At 42.5% G+C, this 27,912-nt stretch overlaps 4 protein-coding genes across 8 annotated transcripts; 2 read left to right on the top strand and 2 right to left on the bottom strand.

Annotated features, from left to right (window-relative positions):
- Positions 1-774: 774 nt before the first annotated feature.
- ccdc117 (coiled-coil domain containing 117) lies at positions 775-4,516 on the bottom strand. Of its 3 annotated transcripts, none has more exons than XM_028996578.1 (6): positions 4,113-4,397; positions 3,098-3,250; positions 2,912-2,962; positions 2,557-2,835; positions 2,038-2,184; positions 775-1,479 (listed from the first exon to the last, which is right to left on the bottom strand). In XM_028996578.1, exons 2-6 carry the CDS (start codon positions 3,226-3,228, stop codon positions 1,233-1,235), a joined length of 855 nt encoding a protein of 284 aa, XP_028852411.1. In that variant the 5' UTR covers positions 3,229-3,250; positions 4,113-4,397; the 3' UTR covers positions 775-1,232. The 3 variants fall into 3 exon arrangements, with proteins under 3 accessions (XP_028852411.1, XP_028852412.1, XP_028852413.1); XM_028996579.1 differs by lacking the exon at positions 4,113-4,397 and adding an exon at positions 4,404-4,516 and having other exon boundaries at positions 1,233-1,479; XM_028996580.1 differs by having other exon boundaries at positions 1,233-1,479; positions 4,264-4,391.
- Positions 4,517-5,377: 861 nt separating this feature from the next.
- Positions 5,378-8,766, top strand: tcn2 (transcobalamin II). Of its 2 annotated transcripts, none has more exons than XM_028996603.1 (10): positions 5,378-5,441; positions 5,514-5,584; positions 6,566-6,749; positions 6,873-7,042; positions 7,261-7,413; positions 7,483-7,655; positions 7,788-7,962; positions 8,092-8,272; positions 8,405-8,523; positions 8,625-8,766. In XM_028996603.1, the coding sequence occupies exons 1-10, from the start codon at positions 5,437-5,439 to the stop codon at positions 8,684-8,686; spliced, it is 1,293 nt and encodes a 430-aa protein (XP_028852436.1). In that variant the 5' UTR covers positions 5,378-5,436; the 3' UTR covers positions 8,687-8,766. The 2 variants fall into 2 exon arrangements, with proteins under 2 accessions (XP_028852436.1, XP_028852437.1); XM_028996604.1 differs by having other exon boundaries at positions 5,382-5,431.
- Positions 8,767-9,443: 677 nt separating this feature from the next.
- LOC114799749 (programmed cell death protein 2-like) lies at positions 9,444-12,268 on the top strand. Of its 2 annotated transcripts, none has more exons than XM_028996584.1 (6): positions 9,444-9,791; positions 10,326-10,562; positions 10,640-10,783; positions 10,886-10,986; positions 11,652-11,765; positions 11,843-12,268. In XM_028996584.1, exons 1-6 carry the CDS (start codon positions 9,491-9,493, stop codon positions 12,005-12,007), a joined length of 1,062 nt encoding a protein of 353 aa, XP_028852417.1. In that variant the 5' UTR covers positions 9,444-9,490; the 3' UTR covers positions 12,008-12,268. The 2 variants fall into 2 exon arrangements, with proteins under 2 accessions (XP_028852417.1, XP_028852418.1); XM_028996585.1 differs by having other exon boundaries at positions 11,846-12,268.
- Positions 12,269-17,606: 5,338 nt separating this feature from the next.
- Positions 17,607-27,187, bottom strand: lgi3 (leucine-rich repeat LGI family, member 3). Its single transcript, XM_028997064.1, has 10 exons — positions 27,100-27,187; positions 26,616-26,878; positions 25,275-25,346; positions 24,476-24,547; positions 22,081-22,152; positions 21,897-21,968; positions 21,588-21,757; positions 21,341-21,505; positions 20,846-20,936; positions 17,607-20,754 (listed from the first exon to the last, which is right to left on the bottom strand). The coding sequence occupies exons 2-10, from the start codon at positions 26,822-26,824 to the stop codon at positions 20,025-20,027; spliced, it is 1,653 nt and encodes a 550-aa protein (XP_028852897.1). The 5' UTR covers positions 26,825-26,878; positions 27,100-27,187; the 3' UTR covers positions 17,607-20,024.
- Positions 27,188-27,912: the final 725 nt, after the last annotated feature.

The following is a 27,912-nucleotide window of genomic DNA, read 5'->3' on the forward strand; positions in this document are numbered from 1 at the left end:
TTGAACTATGGCTTGTTCATGAGAAGGAAAGGTTGGGTGATGCAGGTGAATTGAACGCTGTATAAATTTAACTTCATAGAACAATCAGCAAAATAAAGGAATTCCAAAAGAATATAATAAACCTGGTGAATTCTGGAAACCTTTTTTTTTTTTTTTTTTTACCAACGTGTGCAACTAAATATTTGCCATCATGCACGGTATGCAAAGCAAATGGGTGAAAATGGCTCTGCTCATTTTACAAGGCATTTCACAAGCTGTGACACTTGGCCATGTCACGTGAAGACTTTTTCCTTCAGACCCTTTTAATCTTTCTGAATTTTGCAACATGCCTTTAAGCTATCCGAGGAGTCATCTCAGCCAAAAAGCAACAGAACGATTTAAAAGCATTCGGCTGAGAAGAATCCTTTCTCCACAAGGAGACCAAAATGTAATTCCTTCAATGCGCTTATTATAATGAAAAAAAAGCATCCTAAACTCGCACAGACATCACAACTGAAAATCACGAAGGCCAAAATAATTTGTATCCTTTTTAGCACTGATAAAACCACGGCGATAAAACCAGTTTGATGCCTTCAGGTCATGTTTAATTGTACAGTGTGTGTGTGCGCAACAAGGTAAAGATATTTACAACAAAAAAATGTGCTGGTAGTACAAGCCTCTTACCCTAAAGAAATGCGCCGCTCTATTTATTACGTTGTTTGTCATTTGTACAACCCAACAAATCTCCAAACTAACACAAGATGGAAAAAAACAGCAATGGTGGAAAAGAGGAAAAAAACTTTACGCATTCAAGTTTATTGACCACTGTGTTGGAATATTAGTTTTTGAATAAGTACAGTTCTGCAGTGGACCGATGTCCTGACCTGTGGCGTCTCCTGCCTGGCATGTAAATTGCAGTGATTGGCTTCAGCCGTACCAGACAAACAAGTAAAACAAACCAAAAAAAAAAAGGATCCGACTGATGTAACGATAAATTCCACTTTGCAGAGAACCAAAGACAACCGCACTGCTTCATAGAAGGCGGGAGACAGGGACTTCTCCTCTCAAATACTTCTCCTCTCTCTCCTTTCCAAAACCATCACAACATGAACCAGTGGCCACAGGCCAGGACTATAAATAAATGGTTGGTCTGAATTTGGCAAACACGGTTTCATTACTGTGCCAACAAGTTCGCTCAGGCAGCTGTCAGGGTGACAATGTCGACATGCTCGTCTTCGGCCCACCCTGCCCTCCTAAAGCTCCATGTCCTCCTCTCCACAGCTGTGGAGACCCGGTATGCAATAGACGGGGGTGAAGGCCTCTTCATCGACACCCTTAACGTCCACCTCCGTTGGAGAGCTGGCGCTGGAAGGCACTGGGGTGGGCGTTTGCCTGCAGGTCGCGTTCTGTTTGCGTTGTCTCTGTAGGGAGTCCTTAAGCCTTCGGGTCAAGGCGTCCTCAGGCGGACGCCACACCACTAGCTCCATACAGGAGTGGCTCCTGCAGAAGGTGGGGAAGAAGTCAATTATGTAGCACTGGATACTGGGGATTTGTTCATAATCTGAAGACGCAATCTAACATAAATTACCAGCATAATAAAGAGCTCACTAATGAGACACTTAAATAACATAGATTTATAATAACAGTACATAATCTTCAACCTTTAGAGCTACAGAATCATTTCTTGTTTAGCCTATTGACATCATATATGATAATATCCTATTTGAAATATTTTTCTATTTACTACTTTATTAGAAACACTGACCATGGGCAGTTAGGGCAGTGGTGGCCTAGTGGGTAAGAAAGCAGACCCGTATTAAGAAGGTTGTGGGTTCGAATCACGAACAGGTGCCACTGAACAAGTGCCACTCCCCGGGCACCTGTCATGGCTGCCCACTGCTCACCAAGGCAGAGGACACATTTCACCGTGTCACCGTGACATTCACAATGACAATCACTTTCAATGCCAGATGCACAATAACTTATAGGATGTTGCCCATTTGTTTCCAATAAAGTGGAAAACTGAAAAACTATGAAGGGTCGATGATTGAGACTCACATGGACTCAGTGACAGTGTGGGGAAGAATGTCTTCGATGCCTCGCTGCAGTCCCTCCCTCAGGCTGTCCGAGAGCACCAGCACCGGCCTGCGCTGTGCAGGCTCTATGTCTAGGTCTTCCTCCTCGTCGTCATCCTCCAGTGTAATCCTATGGGAGACACAGAGCAGACTGAATACTTGTTCACATGGACATCTGAATCGACGTAGAATCATTACATTTACATTTACAGCATTTATCAGCGACTTACAATCAGTAATTACAGGGACAGTCTGCCTGGAGCAATTTAGGGTTAAGTGTGTTGCTCAGGGACACAATGGTAGTAAGTGGGATTCGAACCCGGGTCTTCTGGTTCATAGGCGAGTGTGTTACCCACTAGGCTACTACCACTATCATCCACGTCTGCGTGCAACGCATCGATTATGAGAAGGTGGTTTCAGGTTGTTAGTATTGCGACTGACCTATTAGGTCACATGCCAAAGCAACAGTCGTTCCTCTTTCCCACCATCACAAAACCTTCACCTGTCTTCAATCTCCTGCAGCTTCCTCTGGGCTGACTCCATCTCCATACAGCAACCCTCTGACTCCGTGGGGCGGGTTAGAGAGGCAGGTGAGGAGGAGAAGGGGGCGCAGATCAACGGCCTCCTCAGGGCGGCTGGAGGCGGTGTGGGACTAGGCAGCATCAGGGTGGGTGAAGCTGCTGCCCGCTGTGACCACTGATGGTCCGGTTTGGGGCTGGAGTACTCTGCAGGATCGCATGGCACCTCTTCCATCGTTCTACGTCTTTTGGCACTGCATGCTCTGAAGACAAAACCAGTCTTAATATCTCTTTAACTTCAACAGAAAACCAGCCAAAGACACGTGCCTCTCCACTTACTCATCATCTGCTCTCCTCCTGTGCTTCCGAGGACATCGCCTTTCCCAGTTTCTAGAGAAGACGGGGGACACATTATAATGACATTATATCCCTTGTTTCATCAGCTCACCATACCCCTGCAGTTCCTTATTAGCGTCAAACATCAAATTTACCATCATCCTAATTAATGGTGGCCAGAAAACTCACGTGCTGATGGTGAGAGGGTGGTCTGGATCATTTGAAGGGTTCTTCGGACCGCCCATGTCAGAAGAGCCCATGTGTGGTGAAGGAAAGACTGAAGGAAGAAACCCCAGCCCACTGCTCGCAGGGTGATGCATCTTGTCTTTGTTAGACTTTTCCCTAGGAAAAAAAATAAAGAGAACTATTATGAACTAAATAATAAACACAATACAAAAAAGTTATTTAAATAGCACCATTTTTTAGAATGAGAAGTTTATTATAAAGCTGAAGTTATTCAAATTGGAAATAATATTTTAAGCATGGCTCCAGTTATACATTGTATTTACTGGGGGTGTGTATTGGCAAAGATATGATACACATCACGCTATGATTATATCATGATATATTGTAATACTATACCCATTGCGATATTCTACAGTTCACTGAAAATGTAATAAAAACGAGCTGAAATTCAAGATGCTGCATACAACCTGTGTTGATCACATTTGGTCATTAGATCACATTTGAATAAAAAAAATATTGATATTTCATGTACTTTGAGCTATACAATACCACCACGTAAAATATTGTGATATAATGCCGTATCGATATTTACTCAGACTAGTCACAGACCATTACTGTTATGATGTATTTACACACCCTTCTGCTGTAATATATGTTTACATTGTATATGCATTAAGTTTTAAATTGTTACTTTAATGTAGATGGAATAGGCACAACGCCTGCCTTCTAACCAGAAATCATAGAAATCCAGTAGAACCATTTTATTCCACCTCCTTTGTAAACTTTATCACCTACCAAAAGAATATATGATTGAAACTTATATTTCCTTACAGCAGGAATTTAACTGAGACAAGTCTTTTTTTAAGAAACGTTTCCCTGCTTGTCCCACTGTAAAAGGCCCGAGAAAACCTACATTTTGTGTGACTTTTGCATTATTAACATTGTGTGTGCCTAAAACGTAACATAACCAGAAAGTACGTTTTTATAATATTGCAACTATTACGGAGCCAAAACGTACCGGAATAGTAAAATATTTCACGAAGCAGAGCCGTTTTGTGATTAGCAGGCTAGCCGCGCAGTTCTGCACGCAGTACGTACAGGCCAACATGTCGCCCGCCTACAAGCAAACAAACAAACAAGCAAGCAAACAAACAAACAAACATGCAAACCGGCATTTTGTTGCAATTAAACGGCGCGTGCAGAGACTATTTGGAAGTTGATTCGCTAAACCGCGGCGACTCCGCTCTCCGCCGCACCCAAGTCCGCCTCGCCCCCCACTCCCGAAGCGACGCGACTCGGAAGTACGTACCAGAGATTATGTGGCAAAAAGTGACATTCGGGCGATTGTCGTCTAATGACGTCGCGGCGTAAAGCCAGCGCGCGGGCGAAGCGCGGAGCGGCGCATGCGCGGCGGTGGAGCAGCGCGGAGCGGCGCATGCGCGGCGGCGGAGCAGCGCGGATCATTCTGGAACGTGTAGTTCTGGCCAGGGCGACTGCGTGTGACGTCACTGAACGGAACTTGCGCATAGTAGACGCCGAGAAGGTGAATTTTATCATCTTGTTAGCTCAGCTTTATACACACAAATGCAAAGTTTTAAACACCATGCCCTCTTTTTTACATTTAAGTAAGGAAATTGAATCATTAAATCTACATTAAAACTGTATTTGGTTCAGGCAATAAAAAGTCGCTCTGGATAAGGGCGTTTGATAAATGTCAAAAATGTAAAATGTAAAAAGTACTTCTTAAAAAACACATCTTTAAAGTATTTCTACGATGTTACTTATGTTTCATATCAGTTTTAAGTTTCACGTATACATTAATTTCTTTGTAAATATTTATTCTCTATTCCTCCAAGACATTTGTATGCATATGTAATGTGGTATGTATGCATATGTTATCCTCCAACACATTTTGAATTTATTGATACTGATTACTTTGTATCAATCATTGTTACGTATATACACTTTAAGACATTATACCTATATGTCTATATATATTTAAGACATATATGACTTTTTTTTTTTTTAGAATACAGTGGAAATTGTATTACGCACCCAGCAACATCTTAAAGTGTAATATATATTTGTGTATGTACACACACCCACACACAACCGGGTTAACTATTTTCTTGCTATAAACTTGTGAAAATCCGACGAGTTTTCAGTTTTTTTTCTTGACATAGCCAGCATCACACGGCTAAAGCTCTATACGCGACAGAGATGCAGGACGCCAACGTGATTGGCTGGAAAGTTCCCTTGGCCCCGCCCACCGCGCGTCACGTGATAAACCGAGAGCGACCAACAAAACGGGCCGGAGTCCAGCGCAGCGCCTGGAAGGTGTGATGAGGTGCTGCCGAGTTGTTAATGAACATGTTACAGCCGCTGGATGTTTTAATGTGTCTGTTTGTCCTCCCTGCAGAGCCCGTCCAATGGCGTCATTCCTCTACATCGCAAGCGCGCTGGTGGCGCTGTCCTCCACCCATCCGTGTGGTAAATATTGTGACAGTTCTCACTCTTTACATTTATTCACCGAGCCCAGCCAGACAAGTTACAAACAGGGTTTTCTGAAAAGTTATTAAGGGATAAATCAATGTAAGATTTCTGATCTATGTGAGAAAAATTCCAAAATGCTTTTTGTCACCTGTTGACTTGGGCAGCTACTTCTTGTCCTGGCATTGCTGCAGTTAATGTTGTACTTTTTCTTTTCGGGACGGTGCTGGGTTTTATGGGCCTGCTGAGGTCTGTGGATTGTCTCGGTGTTGTGTCAGCAGGGGAAATGGTCTGATTGTGTAAGACCTGACCGCAGTGACTGACTTTGTCAAACTGTGGCCTGCATTCATGATTGCGAAGCCAAAATGATTACGACTGCATTGCTTAGTAATATGCTGGCAATGCTAAAACGTTAAAAGAAAATTTACTCACGTTTACAACATTTATCAGATGCCCTTATCCAGAGAGACTTACAATTAGTAGGTACAGGAACAGTCCCACTTGTCACGACACAACAAGGGTTAAACGGGCCGTTTGGGTCGAAGAATGCGGAGGACCCAGGCGCAGACTGATTCCACAAAGATTCATTCACTTCAACTGGACAAACAAACACAAAGGGCTCTGATTTGGGAAACAGGAAGACACGCCACCTGAAATACAAAACACGGTCGCACTGTGACAATGTCTGAGACCGAGAAACACAACCCACACAAGAACAAAAACACCAGAACCCGCAACAGTGGGGCAGTGGGCCTGCACTCAGTTATCCGGTTACTCCCGTACTCTCGCTTACTGTCTTGCTCCGGGACGCGGTGGCAGTAAGTGGGGTTCGAACCTGTGACTTTGTGGTCTTCTGTTTCAGCGGTGGAGGGTGGTGCAGGGCTTAGTGATGTGGCCTCACACCTCCATGGCTGTGAGTTTGAAGGCCGTCTTGGACCATCTTGGCTTACTGTGTAAACGTTCTCTGCTCTGTTCCCACAGCACCGGACCATGATGAGCTTCTCGTCTCCCTCAATAAGAAGCTATTGCGTTCTGCAGATGAGCAAGCGTCTCTCCCAAACCCTAGTGTGCACCTAGCCCTGCGCCTCTCCACACACCACAACCTGGTGAAGGAGAGCGCCCACCTGAACAGCCTGAAGAGCAAACTGCACAATGACATCGAGAGGTAGCCAGACATTTACAGCACGTAGACCCGATTTAGACCACCTCCGTTTTGTCTTGATTATCCAGAGTATGGATTCATGCTCCATCTTCATTACGAGTTCTGAAAACAGAGACTTCTTTGCAGCACTCTTGTGAAAGAGCAAGCAGTGACGGGCCGCCTCGCTCTCTACATCCTGGCCTTAAAGTCGTCCTGTCATGATCTGAACAGCTTAACCCTCACCGTTGATCAGAAGAGCGAGACTCTGCTTACACATCTGAAGAGACAGATGGACAAAGAGAAGGAGCACATTGCATGTAAGCCCTGCTCTGTCTCGAATAATTACTATTATATATTATTAACAGTGAAACAAGCTCATTTGCTTGTTTCATCCATTTTGCTTCATGTGCTGCTGAAAGTTTTGTGTTTAAGGCATTTCCTCATGAGGTATATTTTGTCATGGTGCATTATGTGATGCACAATTCAATTTTTTCAAACTGTGATGTTTTTTGTTTTCTATTACTTCAACTTGCAGTCAGTCACCGTCCTTTGACCAACTACTACCAGTATTCTCTGGGCATACTAGCTTTGTGTGTGAGTGGAGTACGTGTGAACCCACATGTGAGTAATAAACTGGTCCACGCGGTGGAGAATGGACTCATCAAGAATGAAGACTCCCTGTGCATTGGTGAGTGGCCCACAGGATTCAAATATTTGCTCCATTTGTACAGTTCCTTGACTACCCTGCCACACACAGACTCTTTAGCCATGGCGGGAATGGCCCTTCAGTGTCTAAAGGATGCTGAGTCTGCGGGACAAGGTGCGGATAAATTGGGCGTGGCCTTGAGCACCATAAAGCAAAAGCTCCAGGACTCAAAACGAACTGATGGCCACATGGGAAATGAGTTCAGCACAGGCCTGGCAGTGCAGGTGAGAGTTCAAACGTCATGTTCGCTGGTCGTCTGTTTTGCTCTTGAAGCCAAGCCAAGTTTATATCTAAAGTGCCTCTGCAGTTGTTTTTGTCCTTTATAAAAAATTTTTTTCATCACCATCACACCACAGGCTCTGTTGGCTATGGGCACACAGGTAGAGAAATGCTCTGATTCCATGAATGCACTTAGGGCGGATGTGAGGAAGGGCACGTACCACAATCCCATGGCCATTTCCCAAGTCCTTCCTGCTCTCCTGCAGCGCTCTTATTTGAATGTGAAGGGGAAGGAATGCAGAGAGGAAGATGGTACGACTCCAACACGTGAAAACTTGTTTTAAATCATCATTTTGCACTGGTTTGTGTCGGATATATGGAAAGATGTGCAGATGACCATTAATATTCTTCCTTGTAAATGTTTTATTTCTATTTCTATAGATAGTCTGGTCCTGGATCCCCAGCCTCAGCTGACGGAGCTCGCTGGCAAGACCAGTATACCTTTGGAGGTAGAAGTTGTCAAATCAGACGGCAAGGCTACTACATATTCAGTTGTCGTCCCCCAAGGTTCATCTCTCCTTCAAGCCCTTACACTTCTGCAGGAGAAGCAGACTGGGTTTATGTGAGTTTGACCTCTTCAGCTTTAAAAGTGCGCTGAAAGGGAAATTGTATATCTGTCTGTACATAATACTGTCGTCAAGGCGTATGTCATTCTGACCCTAATTTACATGTGTCGCACTCGTCTGAACCTCAGATTTGAAACCGAGTCCAGCTTGTGGGGTCCATTTCTTAGTTCTGTGGAGCGAGAGCAAGCTCGTCAGACTGACCGTAGGTTCTGGCGTCTCTCCTCCGATGGTAACTCTCTAACTCAGGGTGAGAATGCGTTTCATTCAGATCATGTATCTGTGTCCTCTGCTGTGATTTAGTGATTAACCTGTCTGACCCACGTTTTAAAACTCTTTTTGTTTCCATAGGTGTCCAAGACTACAAAATCGACGCTGCCCAAAAAATCACAATCAAAAACACTACATACTGAAATCAACTTTCAGACATTTTAAGTGGTTTTGTAATGATGCAAAAAGAAAAGAGCTATAAATCAAGAAGGGTTGGATATTTGCATATAGTTCCTTTTTTATTATATCTCTAAGGCCATGTTTTTATGAAATCTTTTAAAATTATTTGAACGTAATCGAATTTTAAAATGTCATTCATGTGAACAAAGTGAATTCTTTGTCATGCAAACGAACAGCCGACATTAAAACCAAATATTTCTTACAGACGTTGTCTTTTGTTTTATATGCTAGATAACAGAGCTGTTTTCATAGCCTCTGTTTTTAGTTTTTTAGAAGAAAAAATGGGATTTTATGTTTGACTTTAGGAGAAATTGGTAAATGTAACGGAGAAGAAGCTGTTCTACACCATCAGGCCAATGGGAACCCTGACCCCATCTTTATTTTTTATACACTGCAGTTCTCTATGTAACAAAAACACAGCACTATTAAGAACTCTATTCATCAACTTAAACTTGGATTTAGTGACTGCTGTAGTCTAGTAGTAGATACACATGCCTGCATAATTTCCTGATGAATCACACTTGTAATAAGAGTAATAATTATTTTTTTAATTATTATGGTCTTATGATCATTTTTTCATTACTTTATATCTAGCTGTATAACTTACAATTATAATTAAAGTTATATTATGACTGATGTTGGATTGATCTGCCTTGTAAGAAGCGGATCTATTGCGACTGCATTTGTTCCGCACGGACATTTACTGACTGCGCACCTGTCTGTCCACATGGGGGCAGGCGAGGCGTGTTTGGCATTTTTTAACCAGCATGGCGGCTAGTAAACAGGATTCCGGCGTAGTTTTGGGGTTTCTAGAAGAGCCGGAGCCGTGGCGCCTGCGCAGTCCGCAGTTCCCCAGCAAGGTCGGCGGGAAGCCGGCGTGGCTGAGCCGGACGGGGCTGCCGACTCTCCCCGAGCGGACGTGTGAGAAGTGCCGCCTGCCCGCAGCCTTCCTGCTGCAGGTCTACGCCCCGATCGCGGGGCTGGAGCGCAGCTTCCACAGAACCCTGTTCGTGTTCTGCTGCAGAACCCCGAGCTGCTACGCGCACAGCGACAGCCGCTGCTTTAAAGGTAGACGCGAGATGTCGATGTCACGGAGATGATCCGGTGTCACCCCCAGATGATCGAACGTCCGCGGTGTCACTTTTCAGTGGCACTTCCTGTATAAATGACTTTTAACCAAACGGCCGCCATCCTGAAAACCTTTCCCGGTTTCACCTGCAATCTAAGCATGATGCCAGGCACAAAAGTTCAATAAGCATGGATCTTTCTTCAATTTGGAAGAACCATACCGATAAATAATAATTATCCTTATTATCAGCAACAAAATCCCTAAAACAATTGTTTTCCATTAATACGGTTATCCACCAGTCTGCCTAAATGAACTGTTAATTATTATAGCCTTTAATAACAATCCCAGTGTATGCATATGTAATCTATAGTGATAATAAAAGTTTCTTATGTTTCCATAATGTGATGGTTATATTTCGATGAAACAGATTGCATGTCAGCAAATAAAAAAAGTGGTGTGAAATGTCATATTTCAGACCTTTAATATTAGATTTTGATGTTTGTGGTATTTTGTGTGCTGTATTTATTCTGCAGTGTTCCGAAGTCAGCTGTCCAGGAAAAACGACTTTTACTCGTATGAGCCTCCGCCTGACGAAGAGCCTGTTGGAAGTGTGGACGAGCAGGAGCGCATTTCGGGAATGACGCTGTGCAGAGTATGTGGTTGTGGTGGACAGAAGGCCTGTTCCCGCTGTCACTCGGTCTCCTACTGCAGTAAAGAGCACCAGACAATAGACTGGAAACACCGGCACAAGAAGGAATGTAGCAGTGGCTGTGAGTTCGTTTTTACCCTAATTTTACACTCTGATTAAACAGAGATTTAACTGCGAATATTTCTCCTTTACGTTCAGCTTCCGAAACCTTAGATGATGTGAATTCCCCGTTTCTGTTTCCTGAATTTGAACTGGTCACAGAACCTGAGGAGCTCAGGTCAAAGGACAAAGAATTGAATGAAGCTGAACTGGAGAAGACTGGCCGAGAATTTGTACATCATGGTACACACGTTTAAATGCTGTCATCAGTGTCATATTTTATCTCTAATTTGAATGTTGTGAGAAGCTGTACATGTTGTACATCATCTTTGTTTTTCTGTGTAGATTTGGATGAAAATGAGCTGGAGGACATGGCCCTTCATGAAACAGAGGACACTAAAGTATTTCAGAAGTTTAAAGAAAGGACAGCCGTGGAGCCACACCAGGTTACAAATCAATTAGTGCTATATTATTATATTATTGATGCTGAAAGATGAACATTTAAGGAGGACTGTAATTTGGTTGCATGACATCTCGGGAGGGTGTCCCCAATAAGAGGGTTTGTGACAGTGCAGTCTTGAGGTGCACAGCAGTAGTATTAAGCATAAAGAAGTCTGGATCAGGAACATCAGGGCCTAAACAGAGAGAATCGGGAGGAGCTTCTGTCCTCACCTCAACTTTTAAAACGTTGACAGAGGTCTCCACCTCACCTTCCATCATGTCGTGTCACTCGTGATTATAAATACTGTTTATTTGGACCCATTTTTTTATATGTTCATTTCTTTGTTTCCCTTTCAATTGAGCTTTATTAAGCAGCAGATTCTTCTTTGACGCTCCTCCTGAAAAACAAGTGCACAGATGTACAAATATGCATGAATTATGCTTAGTGTGTACGATGAGAAGAAAAAAGGAGTGTTTTATTGTACAAAGGGTGGGAGGGTTTAGAAACTGGACTGGATGGTGCCGTACGGTCTGCACTATGTTCGGATCACTTCGTGGTTCGGATTCATCGCTGCTTTGTGCTGGTTGTGGTGAAGCGGGTCTTAAAAAGACGTGTGGTGATGGCAGCCAGTTCTTTGAGTTGAATTTTTTTTTTTTTTTAATTCTACAGGTTTTACGGTACTGCAGGGGAAGTTCCCCTCTTTGGGTGTCGGCCGACAATCAGCCAGATGAAGAGAAAATTCCCAAATGTCCATGTGGCGCCAAACGAATTTTTGAGTTCCAGGCAAGTTGTGTCAGTGAAACGCGAGGCCTGAGCACAGAAGCTGCAACCGTTCTTCTCACTGGAGTTCTTCTGCTCAGCAGGTCATGCCGCAGTTACTGAATGATCTGAAGGTGGACAGCCCTGGTGTCAGCGTTGACTGGGGGACACTCGCCGTTTATTCCTGCGCTGACAGCTGCGATCAGGGACATAAATACGCTCCGGAATTCATTTGGAAACAAGATTTTGCCGCGGATCGTCTGTAACCTGTGGATATCCAGCATGTTTTAAACAGCTTACCAAGTTACCATGGCTGAACAGTTCCAAAAACCGGACAAATAAAATAACTGCAGCCATTAAGAAGAATGTCTGAATCAAGAGAACATTTTCTTTAAATACGCTGGGAACAATATCTGCACATGACGACTGAAACGTGAAAATAAGGATGTAAAGCTCGGTGTTCGACAAATGACTTATAACAAGGAAAAAAACAGGGAATATACAGAATCATTAAATGCACAAAATAGTTTGTCCAGCATATTGTGTCTCTTTATCAATACAATAAATGCAGTGCAATAATCCTTTAAATAGTAATACAAAACATTGCTTCAAGATCCTATCGTTGCATTGGGAAGATTACATCACCTTTTCCTACTACGTCCTGAAGTATGACGTTAACATCCGACCTTAATTAAGTTCGGATGTTAATTAATGGCCCATCTCCTGGCAGATGTTCCTCCAGGACCAGGGATTGATTCTTTTCATTATACTGTGACACTAAAGTGATCGTGTGCAACAAAATATTTTGTGTGGTGATAATATTAAAATAGAAAAATTGTAGTTGTCACCAAGATGACAGGACAGGTGGGGTCGCAGCGCCCTCTGCTGGTGGTGGGTCACCTGTGGCTGCTACAACCAGTGATGCCAGATCTGGCTTCTTTAAAAACCCATTTTAAAGTATTGCAGATTTTTTATATTTACTGTCATACTACATTTTTACTTATGCTTTGGTAGAGTTGAGGAAAACAGATGCAGTCTGAGGTGACCTACTTGTTGGAGAACAAGCTGGCGTGCAGAGTTGCTGTGCATGGAGTAGTCCATGCCTACTGGTCCCTAAGCCTGATGGGACATTTCGGTTCTGTACTGATTACAGAAAGATTAATGCGGTCACTAAACCAGATTCATTCAAGGTTGGTGCAGCCCGAGTTGTCATGAAATGAGACCTTCTGCAGGTTCCTGGCAGGTTCTGTTGATTACACCTGATAACTGTCTGGTGATGCCATTTGGGTTACGCTGCTACCTTCTAGTGCTTAATATGTAAAGTGCTTGCTGGAGTCCCTTGCTGTTATATTATGATCTACTCATCCACCTGGACCAGCACATTTTACATTTACGGCATTTATCAGACTCCCTCATCCAGAGCGACTTACAGTCAGTAGTTACAGGGACAGTCCCCCCCTGGAGCAATTTAGAGTGTCTTGCTCAGGGACACAATGGTAGTAAGTGGGATTTGAACCTGGGTCTTCTGGTTCATAGGCGAGTGTGTTACCCACTAGGCTACTACCACCCAAAGTTTGACTGTCGTAGATAATGGTAACAATTCTCTATGTACTCAGTAGTAACGCAACAGGTAAAAAATAGACAGCTAAAGCAGCTCACAGACCAGATGTTAAAGTTAGATCTAATGCACAGTCAAAACCCCTCACCAACACTGCTCCAACAACGACTACTGTTGCAAACAGAATATGACTTTTTAATATCTCAACCAATAGAATAACGGATGTCAAAATTACAATGTGACCTCTATGAGAATGGCAAAAAACAGGTAAACAAAAAATCAAATTGTATAAAATACACAGACAATGCAAAATCAACTTATGCTTTCATCATTTTTACCAATCACTATATACTCCTGATTCAGTCACTAACATATCTCAAGATGACGTTTTTTAAAAATATAACATTCCAGTTATGGAGCAAACTGAATTAAACATCGATGCCAAAATACTAGCAAAAATATGAGCTTTACGGTTGGAAAAGGTTATCCATTCAGTGATTGGATCTGACCGAACAGGCTTTATAAAAAAAAGCATTTCTCATGAACATTCTATACAAGCCCTCCCCATCCACTGTCCCTGAAATAATTATTTCGCTTGGCGCTGAAAAGGTGTTAGATCGTGTGAACTGGGATTTTCTTTTCCTTACTCTCAAGAAATTTGGACTTGTTTCAAAATGTATATCATGGACAGGTGTACTATGCTCGTCCCCGGAAGCTGCTGTTAGAACAAATGAAAGTATATCATCTTTCTTTGAACTACGACTTGGAACAAGACAAGGTCGCCCCTTATCCCCTCTCCTCTTTGCATTAACAATAGAACCACTTGCCATTGCTGTAAGAGCATCTATAGTGACATAAAAGGTTTTAGTTGAGGATCTTTGGAACATCACTTTACACAGATGACGCACTGCTATATATGTCTGATCCAGCCTTAGGCCTCCCACTTCTGCTCGATTTACTCAATGAATTTAAGAAAATATCTGGTTATAAAGTTAATTTCCAAAAAAGCGAAGTTATTACCAATGGGTGCTACTGTACAGGACATCTCTCTCTACCAAGAGAACTTTAAGAAATGCTCATTATAAATTTAAATATTTAGGCATTTGGGTCACTGCTAAATTGAAAGATTTATACAAAGCTAACTATCAACTTTTACTTTCCTCTTTGAATCGAGACCTTGAAAGGTGGAACTTCCCTTTGGTGGAAAGATTGATGTAATTAAGATGACCATCTTGCCTGAAATTTTATACTTATTTCAGTCTCTCTCAATTTAAACAGTAAAATCTCAACTTTTATTTGGAACAAGAAACAGCCCAGAATAACAGAAACCTCATAAAATGAAAGTAATGTTATACTGGAAAAAAAACAGAAAGTCCATTTATCCCCCCCAATCGCGCTACTATGTGCCAAACAACCACTTTTTCAATCTATATCTACTGTTATATCCAAATTTGCAATTAACAAGTAACCAAAAAAATGTACATTTCCTCCTTCAATGATGGATGAAGCTTTTGATGTACTTTCAAAATGTGGCATTCACTCACTATGGGATCTTTATATGGAGGACAGTTTTGCATCTTTTGAGCACAGAGTGAAGAATTTTAGTGTTGTCGTGGAAAATAAAGATTCCAATAAACAATCTCAGTGAGAAAAAAGTTTATTGAGCGGTTACTAAGTCAAAATACACTTGTTACATGCATCAAAAAAAAGAATGCAGTTTGTCATTATACTATAAAAAAATCCTGCAAGCATTTTCCATTACACGCCCCCATTTTGATGACATGATCACACTCATAACATACAGTATAGGCCAAAAGTTTGGACACCTTCTCATTCAATGTGTTTTCTTTATTTTCGTGAACATTCACATTGGTAGATTCTCACTGAAGGCATCAAAACTATGAATGAACACGTGGAGTTATGTACTTAACAAAATAATAACTGAAAACAAGTTTTATATTCTAGTTTCTTCAAAATAGCCACCCATTGCTCTGATTACTGCTTTGCACACTCTTGGCATTCTCTCAATGAGCTTCGTCACCTGAACAGTCTTGAAGGTGACAAAGGTGTTTAGCACTTGTTGGCCCCTTTGCCTTCACTCTCCAGCTCACCCCAAACCATCTCGATTGGGTTCAGGTCCGGTGACTGTAACGGCCAGGTCATCTGCCGCAGCACTCCATCACTCTCCTGCAGAATGCTGTGGTAGCTATGCTGGTGTCACCAGCAAAACACCAGCAAAACAACAACATTTATTTCTTATATAGCCCAAAATCACATACAGTTTGTCTCCGTGGGCTTTGACAGGCCCTACAGTTGACCCTTCTGCACACAAGGAAAAACTCTAGGAGAGAGAAAAAAAGAAAGGAAGAAACGTTGGGAAGGAGCAATACAGAGAGGGACCCCCTTCCAGGGTAGAGTGAGCCTGCAAATGGTGTCAGTGCAGGGTTGGGGATGATATAATAATTAGTCCTACAGTTGTAGGGTTGGAGAAGTCCAGAATGTAGTCCAGTGTCATGGTCTAGATTACGTGTCCATAATGATGTTACTGGTCCACTTGAAGATCCCTGAAGCTGTAGTTGTAATGGTGGTGGCGGTTGTGGTGACCCTCTGGTTTGTTTCATGGTATGTCCTTGTTTAGCAGTTGTCAGGAACCAGGATTTATTTGCTGGTCTGATCACTGGGGTCTGCCAGTAGTCTGGGCGCCTGATTCCGAGTCTCGGAGAAAACAAACAGAAGCAGCGGCAGACAATGGCACTGTACGACCGATACTGAAATATGTGGTTATAGTGGTATATTGGTGCTACAGTGGCCCGGTACCCTAACTAGGACAGCCTAACTAGGGTGAATTTAACTTTGTCTGTGTAAAACAGGGGGACTCTGTGATAAACTGGACTTTATAATTGACACTGTGTCAAAGTGAAGTGAAATGAGGGTCTAGGACAAAAAGCCAGAGAAAACAGGTTTTGTATAGTTGGTGAATGGCCCAAATGATTGGTCTGCTACAGCCAGCAAGTTGCACCCCTCGTGCAACTGTGAAGACAAGTCTCAGGCATGCACAACAGTTGATTAAAAATGCATCTACTCCACCCCATGTATCAATGCAGTGACTAGCTTAATTAAAAACCACCTCACCATTGTGCAATGGCCTTCGCCATTGCGTTACTGCTGATTTTTGGAATGGTCTTCTCCTTAACACTGTACTGCCAGATAGGAAAGGACTCGATGAGCACTGCAGCATAGGACGCACTCCCACACCATCACAGCTCCTCCTCCATGCTTCACAGTTGGAACCAGGCATGTGGAATTCATCCATTCACCTTTTCTGCATCTCACAAAGACACGGCGGTGGGAACCAAAGATCTCAAATTTTGACTTTGGACCAAAGTCCTTTCCACTGGTCTAATGTCCATTCCTTGTGTTTCTTGGCCCAAACAAATCTCTTCTGCTTGTTGCTTCTCCTTAGCAGTGGTTTCCTGGCAGCTATTTGACCATGAAGGCCTGATTCGCACTGAGGCCTGATTCCTGTTAACAGTTGTTCTAGAGATGGGTCTGCTGCTAGAACTCTGTGTGGTATTTATCTGGTGTCTAATCTGAGCTGCTGATAACTTGCGATTTCTGAAGCTGGTGACTCGGATTAACTTGTCTTCAGAAGCGAGGTTACTCTTAGTCTTCCTTTCCTGGGTCATGTGTGCCAGTTTCGTTGTAGCGCTTGATGGTTTTTGCGACTCCACTTGGGGTCACAATTAAAGCTTTTGCAATTTTCCGGACTGACTGACCTTTATTTCTTAAAGTAATGATGGCCACTTGTTTTTCTTTAGTTAGCTGATTGTTTCTTGCCATAATATGAATTTTACCAGTTGTCCAATTTGGCTTTCGGCTGTGTAGTAGCCTGACCTCTGCACAACACAACTTGTGGTCCCAACCCCATTGATAAAGCAAACCTGAGAAGTGAAAAGCATTTCTGGTGATGACCTCTTGAAGCTCATCGAGAGCTTCATTCATAGTTTCATTCATTCATTCATTCATAGTTTCATTCATAGTTTTGATGCCTTCAGTGAGAATCGACAAATGTAAATCGTCATGAAAATAAAGAAAACACATTGAATGAGAAGGTGTGTCCAAACGTTTGGCCTGTACTCTATGTGTGTGTGTGTGTGTGTGTGTGTATAAATATATCAATTTTTATCAGTCAAAGTTTTGAAGTATTATACAAAGCATTCCACGCACACAACTATGTGTGTGAAGGTATGTAACAAATTAGAAGAGCTACCAAGTCAGTTCACCAAAAAGAGCCATATGCAGCCAGGACACATTTATTAATCACCATATTCTTGTAAACACACTCATTTTCATCTCATTGCTCATGTAGCATATTATATTGTACAGCAGATCAAAGCGGTGAACATAACATCCTGTCTTCAGTGTAGCTTATTAATGGCATTTGTTAGTGACAAATAGATATAAAAGTGCATAACAGTCTCCATATTAACCATATTGCTAATACACATGAATTGAAATAGAATAGTTGATTCATTCTCACATTTTTTTTCCAGTTTATGTATAGTTGAACAGTTAAATTAATTTGTAACATAATATATAACATAATGGCATGCTTATTTGAGATATGTACATAAAAAATCAGTGCCTAACCTGAGTCTTTACAGTCAAATAATTATTCTCTGTATTTCTCCATCTCTGGATTACATAAATAATGTCAACACTGTCAATGAATAAATAACCACTTGTACTGAAGAAACATATGTTAACTTCATGCATTTCCAATATATGAGAACAAATAAGTATAGCTGATCGGTTCCTGGTGTAAATTAGCCTTGAAAACACTTGTGAGAAAAGATGAGAAAATGCCTGTCATTTCTGTTAAAAGAATTAAAAATGCAATTTTACTGTGTAGAACTAAGTTATATTGCTACTAACATCTGGTCAGTATGTGTACAGTCACTGAATTTTAACATACAGTGCATTCGGAAAGTATTATGAGAGCATCACTTTTTCCATTTTGTTATGTTACAGCCTTATTAAAAAATGGATTAAATGCATTATTTTCCACAGGACACCCAATTATAACACGTCAAAAAAGGTTTTGGAAAATTTACTAAAAATAAAAATTGGAGAAAGCAAGTATTCACAGCCTTTCCATTAAGCTCAACATTGAGTTCAGGTGCATCCTGGTTCCCTTGATCATCCTTGAGCTTGAGATATTTCTAATTGGAGTCCACCAGTGGAAAAAACAGATGATTGGACATGATTTGGAAAGGCTCACTCCTGTATATAAGGTCCCACAGTTGAGGTGCGACAGTTCGTGGAACAGTTGACAGTTCATGTCAGAAATAAATTAAGTATGAATTCAAAAGAATTATCTGTAGACATCCGAGACAGGATTGTCTCAAGCCACAAATCTGGGGAAGGTTAGAGAAACATTTCTGCTGCTTTGAAGGTCCCAATGAGCACCACCAGGACTGAGTGATCGGGGAGAAGGGCCTTAGTCAGGCCCGCCATAGAGTAACTTAGACGAAAGCCACTCCTTAGTAAAAAGCACATGGCAGCCCATCTGGAGTTTGCCAAAAGGCACCTGAAGGAGTCTCAGACCATGAGGAAGAAAACCCGTTAGACTAATGAGACAAAGATTAAACTCTTTTGGTGTGAATGGCAGGCGTCACATTTGGAGGAAACCAGGCACCGCTCATCACCAGGCCAATAGCAGCCCTATAGTGAAGCATGGTGGTAGCAGCATCATGCTGTGGGGGATGTTTTTCAGCTGAAGGAACTGTGAGACTAGTCCGGATAGAGGGAAAGATGACTGCAGCAATGTACAGAGATATCCTGCTCATCTTTCAGCAGGACAATGACCCTAAACACACAGCCAACATATCAAAGGAGTGGCTTCAGGACAACTCTGTGAATGTTCTTGAGTTTCCCAGCCAGAGCCAAGACTTGAATCCGATTGAACATCTTTAGAGATCTTAAAATGTCTGTGCACCGACTGTTCATAAAGAATTGAGGCTTTTCTTGCTGCCAAAGTTGCATCGACAAAGTATGGAGCAAAGGCTGTGAATACTTATGTACATTATTGTACTATTTTCCAAAACCTCAAGCAAACATTTTTTCACATTGTCATTATGTGTTGAATTCTGAGGAAAAAAATACATTTTAGAAAAAAAACAAATGTGCCATAATTACTGTCCGAATGCACTGTATCTTATAACTATGAAAGAGTATTCAGAACATATAAGGCATGCAGATATCTGCAAAATGAATACATTATTTAGTTATAGCAATTGCTTTCAGTGTTTTCATGTACCAATGCCATGTTTAAATTAGCCTTACTGCTAACCTATATAACTGTAAAATAAAAAGCGAATAATAGTGTCATATTGAACACTTGTATACAAACAAACAACTCAAACAAACAAATACATATCATACAGTATTACACAATCAGATCAACTTTCCTGTGTGAAGAAGGTCGTACATCATATGGGAAATATATTATTATGATTTCACATTCCTTGCCGCTCTTTAGTTAAATGCTTCTTCTTCTTCTAAAAAAAAGTATATTTTTCATTGGAAGATTCCAATCTTGCAAGATCCCTTGGACCTAAATGACACTGGCCAATCAGAAAACCAGAGCCAAATTAAAAAAATGACAGGTAGATTGACAATCCGATTTTTTTTTTATTTGGTTCATGCAGATCTTCTGTAACATTTTACTTGGCACTCAGGTCCACAATCAGATGCTGGTAGGCCAAAGACTTTCCCTTGAAGCTGGCAGCCAGCAGGATGTCTTTGCTGTCCACAGATATAAGGCTGAAAGCGCGAGGTGCAAGCAGGTTGAGTTCCTGGAAAGGTTGGAAGCGCTGGGTCAGATCATCCCACAGGTAGACGCGCGAGAAGGAGTAGTCGCTTCCCAGGAGGAGGTACTGACGAGGTCCAACGGTAAAGGGATACACTGCCATGGAGCCACGAGACGGTAGCGTCTGGATCTCCACAAAACGCTGGCCCTCCCACCGCAGGATCTTTGAGTCGCCAATGAAACGGGTGAGGCAGAGGTACAGCACCTTGCGAACCCGGAAGTGCTTGGCCATCTGCACGTCCGCGGTGTCGGTAATCTGGGAGTGGTAGGCGAACTGACGCTGGCTGCGGTTCCACTGGTAGACCACTGGAGGCTGAGAAGCACTAGACAGGATGATCCTCGGCTTGCCCTCCACTTCCAAGAACTCCACATGGGTGTCACGGTGCCAGGGGTGCAGGGACTGGTGGGAATAGAAACCATTGGTGTTCCACCGGTATATACTGGTAGAACCCGCCTTGGAGCTGTCTGCCACCACAAAGTACCAGTCCCCCTCAATTTGGAAGGTCTCCACAAAGTTTGGCTTGCGTACTCGGATCGTATCGATATCCTGGATCTTCACGAATCTCAGGGGACCTTCTTCCCATCTGGCAACAATACACCAATGTTACTCTTTGGTCAAAATCCTTTTTGAACTTTTGCAATAAAACATTAATGTTAACAAAGAGGAAGACTAACTTGTATATATGTGATCCTCCAAAGAGTTGAGCAACAACCATATAGAGTGTATTGTTAATCACCACAGGCTTGCAGAAGACAGCCGATCGAGCTAAGACACACACACACACACACACACACACACACACACACGCCCAAACATTATAATAATTATAAAACAAATCAATGGACACAAACCCACTGCATAATGACACCATGCTTTGTAAGGTTAAATTATGAATGGAACTACGGGCCTTTAAATCTCTTCGGATATTTTTCTTTGTTGCTTTGGCTGACTGAATCAGTCACGCCGCCGTCCTTTTACTAGTCCCAGAGAGAGCAGAGCTGCCCCAACCGGTACTTTTTAAAGCTCTGCCATCACTAGCGCAAGAAGGCCACTGCCTGGCGCTTTCACTAAAGGGTGGGAGCAGGAGCCTGGTGCGGGAAGCCGCCTTTCTTGCTCTTTACAGCATACGTAGGGCATGATCGTAGAAGCTTCAAGGTAAAAGCACTCACATGTAATATTATGATACGTTCTGAATACCATCTCAACGTGGTCCCAAATGTACACAGTGCAGATGCCTGTATTGGGCTGGGCGAACACCACAAACTGGTCTCCATTGAATTCGTAAGACTCCACAGACAAGGACTGAAATGGGAAGGTCTCATAGACTGCAAAATCTGGTGGGGGAAAAAAAACGTATTGATGGCACAAACAAAAACAGAGTGGCGCTGAGCAGTAAGATGAGCAAGTGGGGTGTGCCTGCGCTTATGCAGTTGAAATCTCTTGGAGTGAGGTCGTGGATGCGGCGACCCTGGAACTCAAACGGGCTGGCGCAGTAGACGGCCGGCACAGACGTGTTGGTCTTCTCCATCCAGTCCACCAGCCACTTGATTTTACAGTCACATCGGAACGAGTTCCCCCGCAGGTCTCTGCAAAATCAACAAGCAAAAAGGGGATTCCAGCAACCAGCCAATGACCTGCACACGCCCTCACGGTGTGCCAGTACCCAAAAACACCCACTGACCCAAAACGTGGTGAGCGTGGGTGAAGAGGGCTGTGAATACTCACAAGTCTGTGAGAATGTCGAGGTGTTTGAAGAGCTCTCGAGGAAGAGTCTGAAGGTTATTATTGGACAGTGATCTGATGGAGTCAAGGTGACAACAAGAAGACAATTAAAATTGGTCAGATATGCAAAACAACTACCTACTAAGACAGATTAAGATTTACAACGCTGAAACCAGACCATACGTACAAATGCGTCAAAGACTTTAGGCCCCTGAATGTGTGCTTTGACAAAGCCTGGATGTCATTGTTCTCAATGAACCTGTAAAAGAGGTTGGGACAGAGAATGAAGGGTAAGACTGATTAACATGAGGAGGTATCAGTTTTTTCTTCCCCGCTTAACCCTGAATAAGATTATTGGAGTCCCTGGCCGCCAAATGGATTATTGGCCTTTTGAATCGGATGCCGTACCACCATGCATGCGCACTGCGAGCTGACCTGCACTCACTGCTTTACACTTGTTTCGCTAAACCTTTTAGCTTAATGACACGGCGCTTTGTCTCTGCTCATTTACCCTAAAAGCCTTGACCATATCAAATAGCTTTAGTGGCAGTTGCCAAGATCATTTATCCCAGATCATAAGACGAACAGTCACATGCTGGCTGCGTAAAAGTATAAACCCCCCCCCCCCCAGAGTAGTTCGGTATCTTCAGCTCCCCCTTGATATGCAGCACTCTTCACTAAAGTTATTATTCCTCAGACAGAAGGTCTCCCGCTGTGGGTGTTTTTTCTTTTTTGAGATGTTAGTCCAGCTACTGGCAGCTAAAGCAGAGTCATAAAGAAGTTCAACCCCACCCTGATCTGAACTATGTTGTTCTTAGGGGTGCCGAGGGCAGCTCTCCTCCATGCTTATCGGATTTTGGAGCATTATGAACATTACACTCGATTTAATTAGATTAGCAATGAAATTTATCCCTTTAATTAAGGAGCTATGTTTTATCCGCCCAGCTGGTCTGAGTTCTGAGTGCCAATGAAATGTGACAGTCCGTGCTCATTATCATGCCCAGATGGGACGCGCCCTTGCAAAAGCTGGCGCGGTCCGTGGCTAAGCAGCAGGCATCAGTCAGGGCAGAACTTTCGCACGCAGCTACAGTGCTGCCGCATTGGGGCTGTGCCCACAGAGCCCCTGCCAGAAGTTCAGCGACTTCATATTTCTGATTAATTAAAAAGAAGGCTGCCTCAGCACTCTCAGCTTTCAGAATGAAAGGCCCCTTTTAATGGTGGCTCTGAGGATCGATTTCAGTGGTTGTCTCACTTAATTATTTCCATTCAGCTTACAGCAGAACTTTGCTTACTGATCTACAGCTCAGAGAGATGGGTAGGGTTCTTACATAATATGTATGCAAGAAATATAATGGTTGAACAACATGGAATTAGAAGGACATTGTAAGATTTTCCAAGATTGGAGAATTTAGAACAATGTGTAATGATTATCAAATTCAACAAAGTATGGTAACGTGGCTCATCAGCATCTGTTCCACCTAAGATGTCTCTCACACTTCCATCTACCACCAATGGTGCTGAGGAACTTTATCACTAAGAGCCTCCTGACAGAAAGTATCTCCATCTAGTTTTGGAAGAGCACAGCACTGGGTCAGACCAAGGCCAGGAAAATAATGATAGGAACTCATCCATCCCAAAAATGGGCTCATCTCCCGTTTATTTTGATGGATTGCGTTTATCTGCATTTCATAGTATATATGATGGTGCATATATCTAATGAAGTTGAATTTGGTAGATTATGAAAGTTTTATTTGAAATAACCTACTATTAGTTGACTCTAATGTTCATTAATAATGGAAGTGAAGTGACTGTCATTGTAATACACAGCACAGCACACGGTGACACAATGAAATGTGTCCTCTGCTTATAACCATCACCCTTGGGTGAGTAGTGGGCAGCCATGACAGGCGCCCGGGGAGCAGTGCTCAGCGGCACCTTGGCGGATCGGGAGTTGAACCGGCAACCTTCTGGGCCGCTTCTTTAACTGCCCCATGGAACATGGCTCAGATCTTACGAATATTAAGCCTTAAATGAACCCACCCCTCCAAGTTATTAAAAGAATTACCGTTCAAATCAACGGTAGCGTATCTGTGATGAAACATGATGAAACGAGTGATAAGGTCCACTTACATCAATTGAAGACATGGTAATGCACCCCTGAACAGTGGTATCACAGATCTCATTTAACAGAACTCGCAATAGACAGCCCAGAATTAAATTATACCAAAAACTACTAATACTGACTTTTTTAGATCCCAGAGCTTTCCACAGTAACTAAAGTGCCATCGAAACCTTCAGAGCTCAAGTTTATTATAGAGCAACTTGTTATATAGCAAAAGTAGCACCAATAGAGAAAACCTGAATCTTAGCTAAAAATCGAGCTCCAGATTCACTGAAAATATCCGTAAAATTAAACTTGATGGAGTGAACGTGACAGAAAAGCAAAATTGCTCACATGGAATGGCAACCTGTGACAATGCAAAAAAAAAATGGTGCAGAAAGGTACGGAAAGAACGTTATACAAGTTTAGTTATACATTTCTGGCCCTGCATGAGTCGATCACGTAAGCTTTCGGAACTTACAGATACTGCAGATGCGAAAGTCCAGCGAAGGCATCATCAGCTATGAGGGCGAATGTGTTCGAGTTCAACAGGCTGCAGAGGAAGAGCGAGGAATGTTATCATGCAAGAAGCTAAAATGCATCCTGAGCACAAAGATAATTTATATTAAGCCAGGGATCTTCACGGTTTTGTTTTCAGGCCACTTGGATACAGAATTTAGTTACATTTGCATGGTAAAATAAATTCTATATTGCATACTTGTTGTATATTTTATTATTTTATTTTTTATACATTACTATTATCTTACGTTAATAGTAGCTGACAATAATTTTGCACCAACACTCATTCAGCATAAAATTAGTTTAACATGGTAAAAAACTGAATATTGTGAAGAATAATTTTTACACACAGAGACACAGGTAACAGAGAACCTACAGTAGAGAACGTGACCAGAATATGTGTTTGGTAACACAGGTACGCACAGTCACAAACACACACAAACCCAAACACAAGGGGCTTGGTGGGACAGAAAGTTCTTTGTTTCTGTCCCCATGGAGTGGAGTTTGTAATGGGCGATGACGTCGCCCCTGGCTGGGTACTGACACAGTCACTGTCACTGATACAGTCCTCATGGAGGCTGTTCGGAGAATACGGAAAACCAGAACTAAAACCCAGAGTCACGCTGCTGGCTGGTGGCAAAGCAACAATTCATGTGCCCCATGCATTTTGGAAGAATCCACAGTATAATGAAATGTACAGTAGTTTGGGCTTCAGGATTGATGTCTCAGACGAGGAGACGGATCAATAGACAGACACTTACAGGAACTGGAGCAGGTGCATGTGGGAGAAAGCCCCCTCAGGAATCTCGGTGAAGGCAGCGTTTACCATTGTCCTGATGGGCACAGGACAAACAAGCATTATAGTTGCAACCAGTACCAACAAAATCAAGCTGGATTTTCTGTCATGTCAAATAAACAATTGGACATTTGCACAAGAATTGAAGAATCGAAGTGTTGCAGAGCCAGTGTGGAAACCTTTTTGGTTGAATCCCTAGATACATTTTGTTCATTCTTATAAGAAATATTTTCTGTACGTAGTTATCATATACATAATGATATAATCATTCTATAATAATAACCCTTGTGAAAAAATAGCACAGATCACATCGATCCCTTTTGACCCATCTTTAAGCATTTAATTAAGTACATGATAAATACAACCAGGTATAGGTTACTACATATATTTAAAGATGGGTCTGGTCTTTGTATATGTTTCAATTTCTTTAAAAAAAATCTGTCAAATTTTGTTTTTTCTTGTATTATCATATTTAACCATGTGAAACTAGTTAAATATGATAATATGATTTCGAAAATTCTCAATTAGCCTCTAAGTTAAAACCAGGACATACACAGTTACTTCATATTATGCTTTCCCCTAATATAGAGATCAGTAGTCCTTTAGAATAAAATGGAAAAAGATGCATTAAGTTTTCGTTCATATGAGGTAGATGTCCAAGTTAACTTTCATTCTCCTCAATGCATGAGCACATCCCCTATCTTCATATTTAACCAAGCGTCCCCTGGCAGCACTTAGCTGGCTCGTAGCTATATTGAAAACTTTAATGAGGGTGCACGTCCCCAAAGCCCCAGCACACGCCTCTTCATCAGAGGAGTCCAATCAATGCGCTCTGCCACACCGCGCTGACTTGGTTCCAAGATCGAGACAGGGACTGCGGCGCTGGCAGAACAGCGGCCCATCGCTCGTCTTTTATCTGTTATTTATCCTCAGGCCCACTAGCCCACCTCCCTTCATTACTAACACTGACTGCTCCCTTCCACTGCACTTCTACTTAAAGATAGATACACACCTGCACATTTTTATATTTTACAGAATTTTTATGGGGTTAAGTGTCTTGCTCAGGGACACAATGGTAGTAAGTGGGGTTTGAACCTTACTGGTTCTGGTTCATTGTTTAAAGAAAGCGAAGAAAGCGTCCCTTGTCTTATGGTTGGCTGGGGGTGAGATTATCAAGCATGTGACTGAATGAACATTCAGGGCGTTATGTAACAGAAAAACTAGGAAATGGATTTAAAATCTCTACTTGGTACAACAGAAGCACTTGCTCTTGAGAAAAGTACATCCACTCTGATGGTGTACTCACAGGGAGATGATGCCTGGAGGGAAGCTCTTGGGGATGTCCTTGGTGTCCACACAGAAGGCGCTGTCTTTGGTGCAGGAACAGGTCGTGGGGCAGCGAGGGATTTTCGGGGCTCTCCTGGCTTCGCTCGTCCCCAGCAGGCAGAGGAGAAGCCAGAGGGAGGCGAAGAGCAGCATCCTCCGCTGCGGCCACCTCAGCCCAGCTCCCAGCATGTTTCCTTCTTCTTCACAGAGAACAGGGGGAAGAACCAGTGGCAGGGTCTTCTTCTGAAAGACAGTATGAGACAAATGTACGATCATAGAACAAAAACAGGAGGCAAGAGAGCTGGTGATGCTGAGGGGACATATATATATATATATACACGTCTTTTTTTTGTTATCTGGTTAATATATATATATATATATAGATAGATAGATAGATAGATAGATAGATAGATAGATAGATAGATAGATAGATAGATAGATAGATAGATAGATGCAATACTCACAATGTCAGTTTTCTCTCCTTGTGTTGTATGTGTGATGAACTGTATGCTCTGCAGCTCTCTCCCACTCTCTCTCCCACCCTCTCTCTCTCTCTCTCTCTCTCTCTCTCTCTCTCTCTCTCTCTCCCTGGTGCAGCTGTCAGAGCACAGACTGCAGGAGCAAGGCTGCGATTAGCTGCACACAGACCTGTGAGCATCATGGCTGACACGGAGTTATTAACCATTGCGTGGACAGACCTGTCTCCCTCTCCCTGGGGGTGTCAGGAGGGGCACACGGGAAGGCTGGAGAGGAACTGTTTCAGGGGCGTTGTGCTTACTTGCTCTATAAATAGACATGATATCGCAAACAATAGGCCTAAAAAAGCAGAAAGAGAAAAGCAGACAGCAGAACGCAGACACCCACTGCAGCAGATCACTGAATACAAAATGAAGCAGCTGACCCAGTTTTAAACTTCACTGCCTCAGCGCCATCAGTCGTACCTCACAAACAAACACTGATCAATATTAACACGCTCCTGTTCACATTGCTTCCTTCAACCAGGGCCTGGATTACAGAAAGAAATATAACATTAGAAATGCATTAAAACATACACAAGGTAATATACAAGGTGTTCATAATGGTTTGCTTCATTTACAATATTTATATTCAAATCTAGATTCTTAAAATATGTACATACTATATTCAATTTCACAGCATTTATGTTTGGCCAATAATGGCAAATTAGTAAAAGAGTGAAGCACAGCACACACAACGAAATGTGTCCTCTGCATTTAACCATCACCACTGGTGAGTGGGCAGCCGTGACAGGCCCCCGG

This window comes from Denticeps clupeoides, chromosome 11, assembly GCF_900700375.1.
Source record: "Denticeps clupeoides chromosome 11, fDenClu1.1, whole genome shotgun sequence".
Lineage (NCBI taxonomy): Eukaryota > Metazoa > Chordata > Actinopteri > Clupeiformes > Denticipitidae > Denticeps > Denticeps clupeoides.

Coding starts and splice junctions, on each gene's coding strand:
- ccdc117 (XM_028996578.1), bottom strand. CDS start 3,228: ATGCATCACCCTGCGAGCAGTGGGCTGGGGTTTCTTCCTTCAGTCTTT. Junction 2,836..2,911: donor AGGAGGAGAGCAGATGATGA/GTAAGTGGAGAG, acceptor TTTTGTCTTCAG/AGCATGCAGTGCCAAAAGAC. Junction 1,480..2,037: donor CACACTGTCACTGAGTCCAT/GTGAGTCTCAAT, acceptor CACCTTCTGCAG/GAGCCACTCCTGTATGGAGC.
- tcn2 (XM_028996603.1), top strand. Junction 7,963..8,091: donor GGAATGCAGAGAGGAAGATG/GTACGACTCCAA, acceptor CTATTTCTATAG/ATAGTCTGGTCCTGGATCCC. Junction 8,273..8,404: donor GAGAAGCAGACTGGGTTTAT/GTGAGTTTGACC, acceptor TCTGAACCTCAG/ATTTGAAACCGAGTCCAGCT.
- LOC114799749 (XM_028996584.1), top strand. CDS start 9,491: ATGGCGGCTAGTAAACAGGATTCCGGCGTAGTTTTGGGGTTTCTAGAA. Junction 10,784..10,885: donor CCGAGAATTTGTACATCATG/GTACACACGTTT, acceptor TTTTCTGTGTAG/ATTTGGATGAAAATGAGCTG. Junction 11,766..11,842: donor AACGAATTTTTGAGTTCCAG/GCAAGTTGTGTC, acceptor TCTTCTGCTCAG/CAGGTCATGCCGCAGTTACT.
- lgi3 (XM_028997064.1), bottom strand. CDS start 26,824: ATGCTGGGAGCTGGGCTGAGGTGGCCGCAGCGGAGGATGCTGCTCTTC. Junction 25,347..26,615: donor CCTCCAGGCATCATCTCCCT/GTGAGTACACCA, acceptor TGTGCCCATCAG/GACAATGGTAAACGCTGCCT. Junction 21,758..21,896: donor CTCGACATTCTCACAGACTT/GTGAGTATTCAC, acceptor TTGATTTTGCAG/AGACCTGCGGGGGAACTCGT.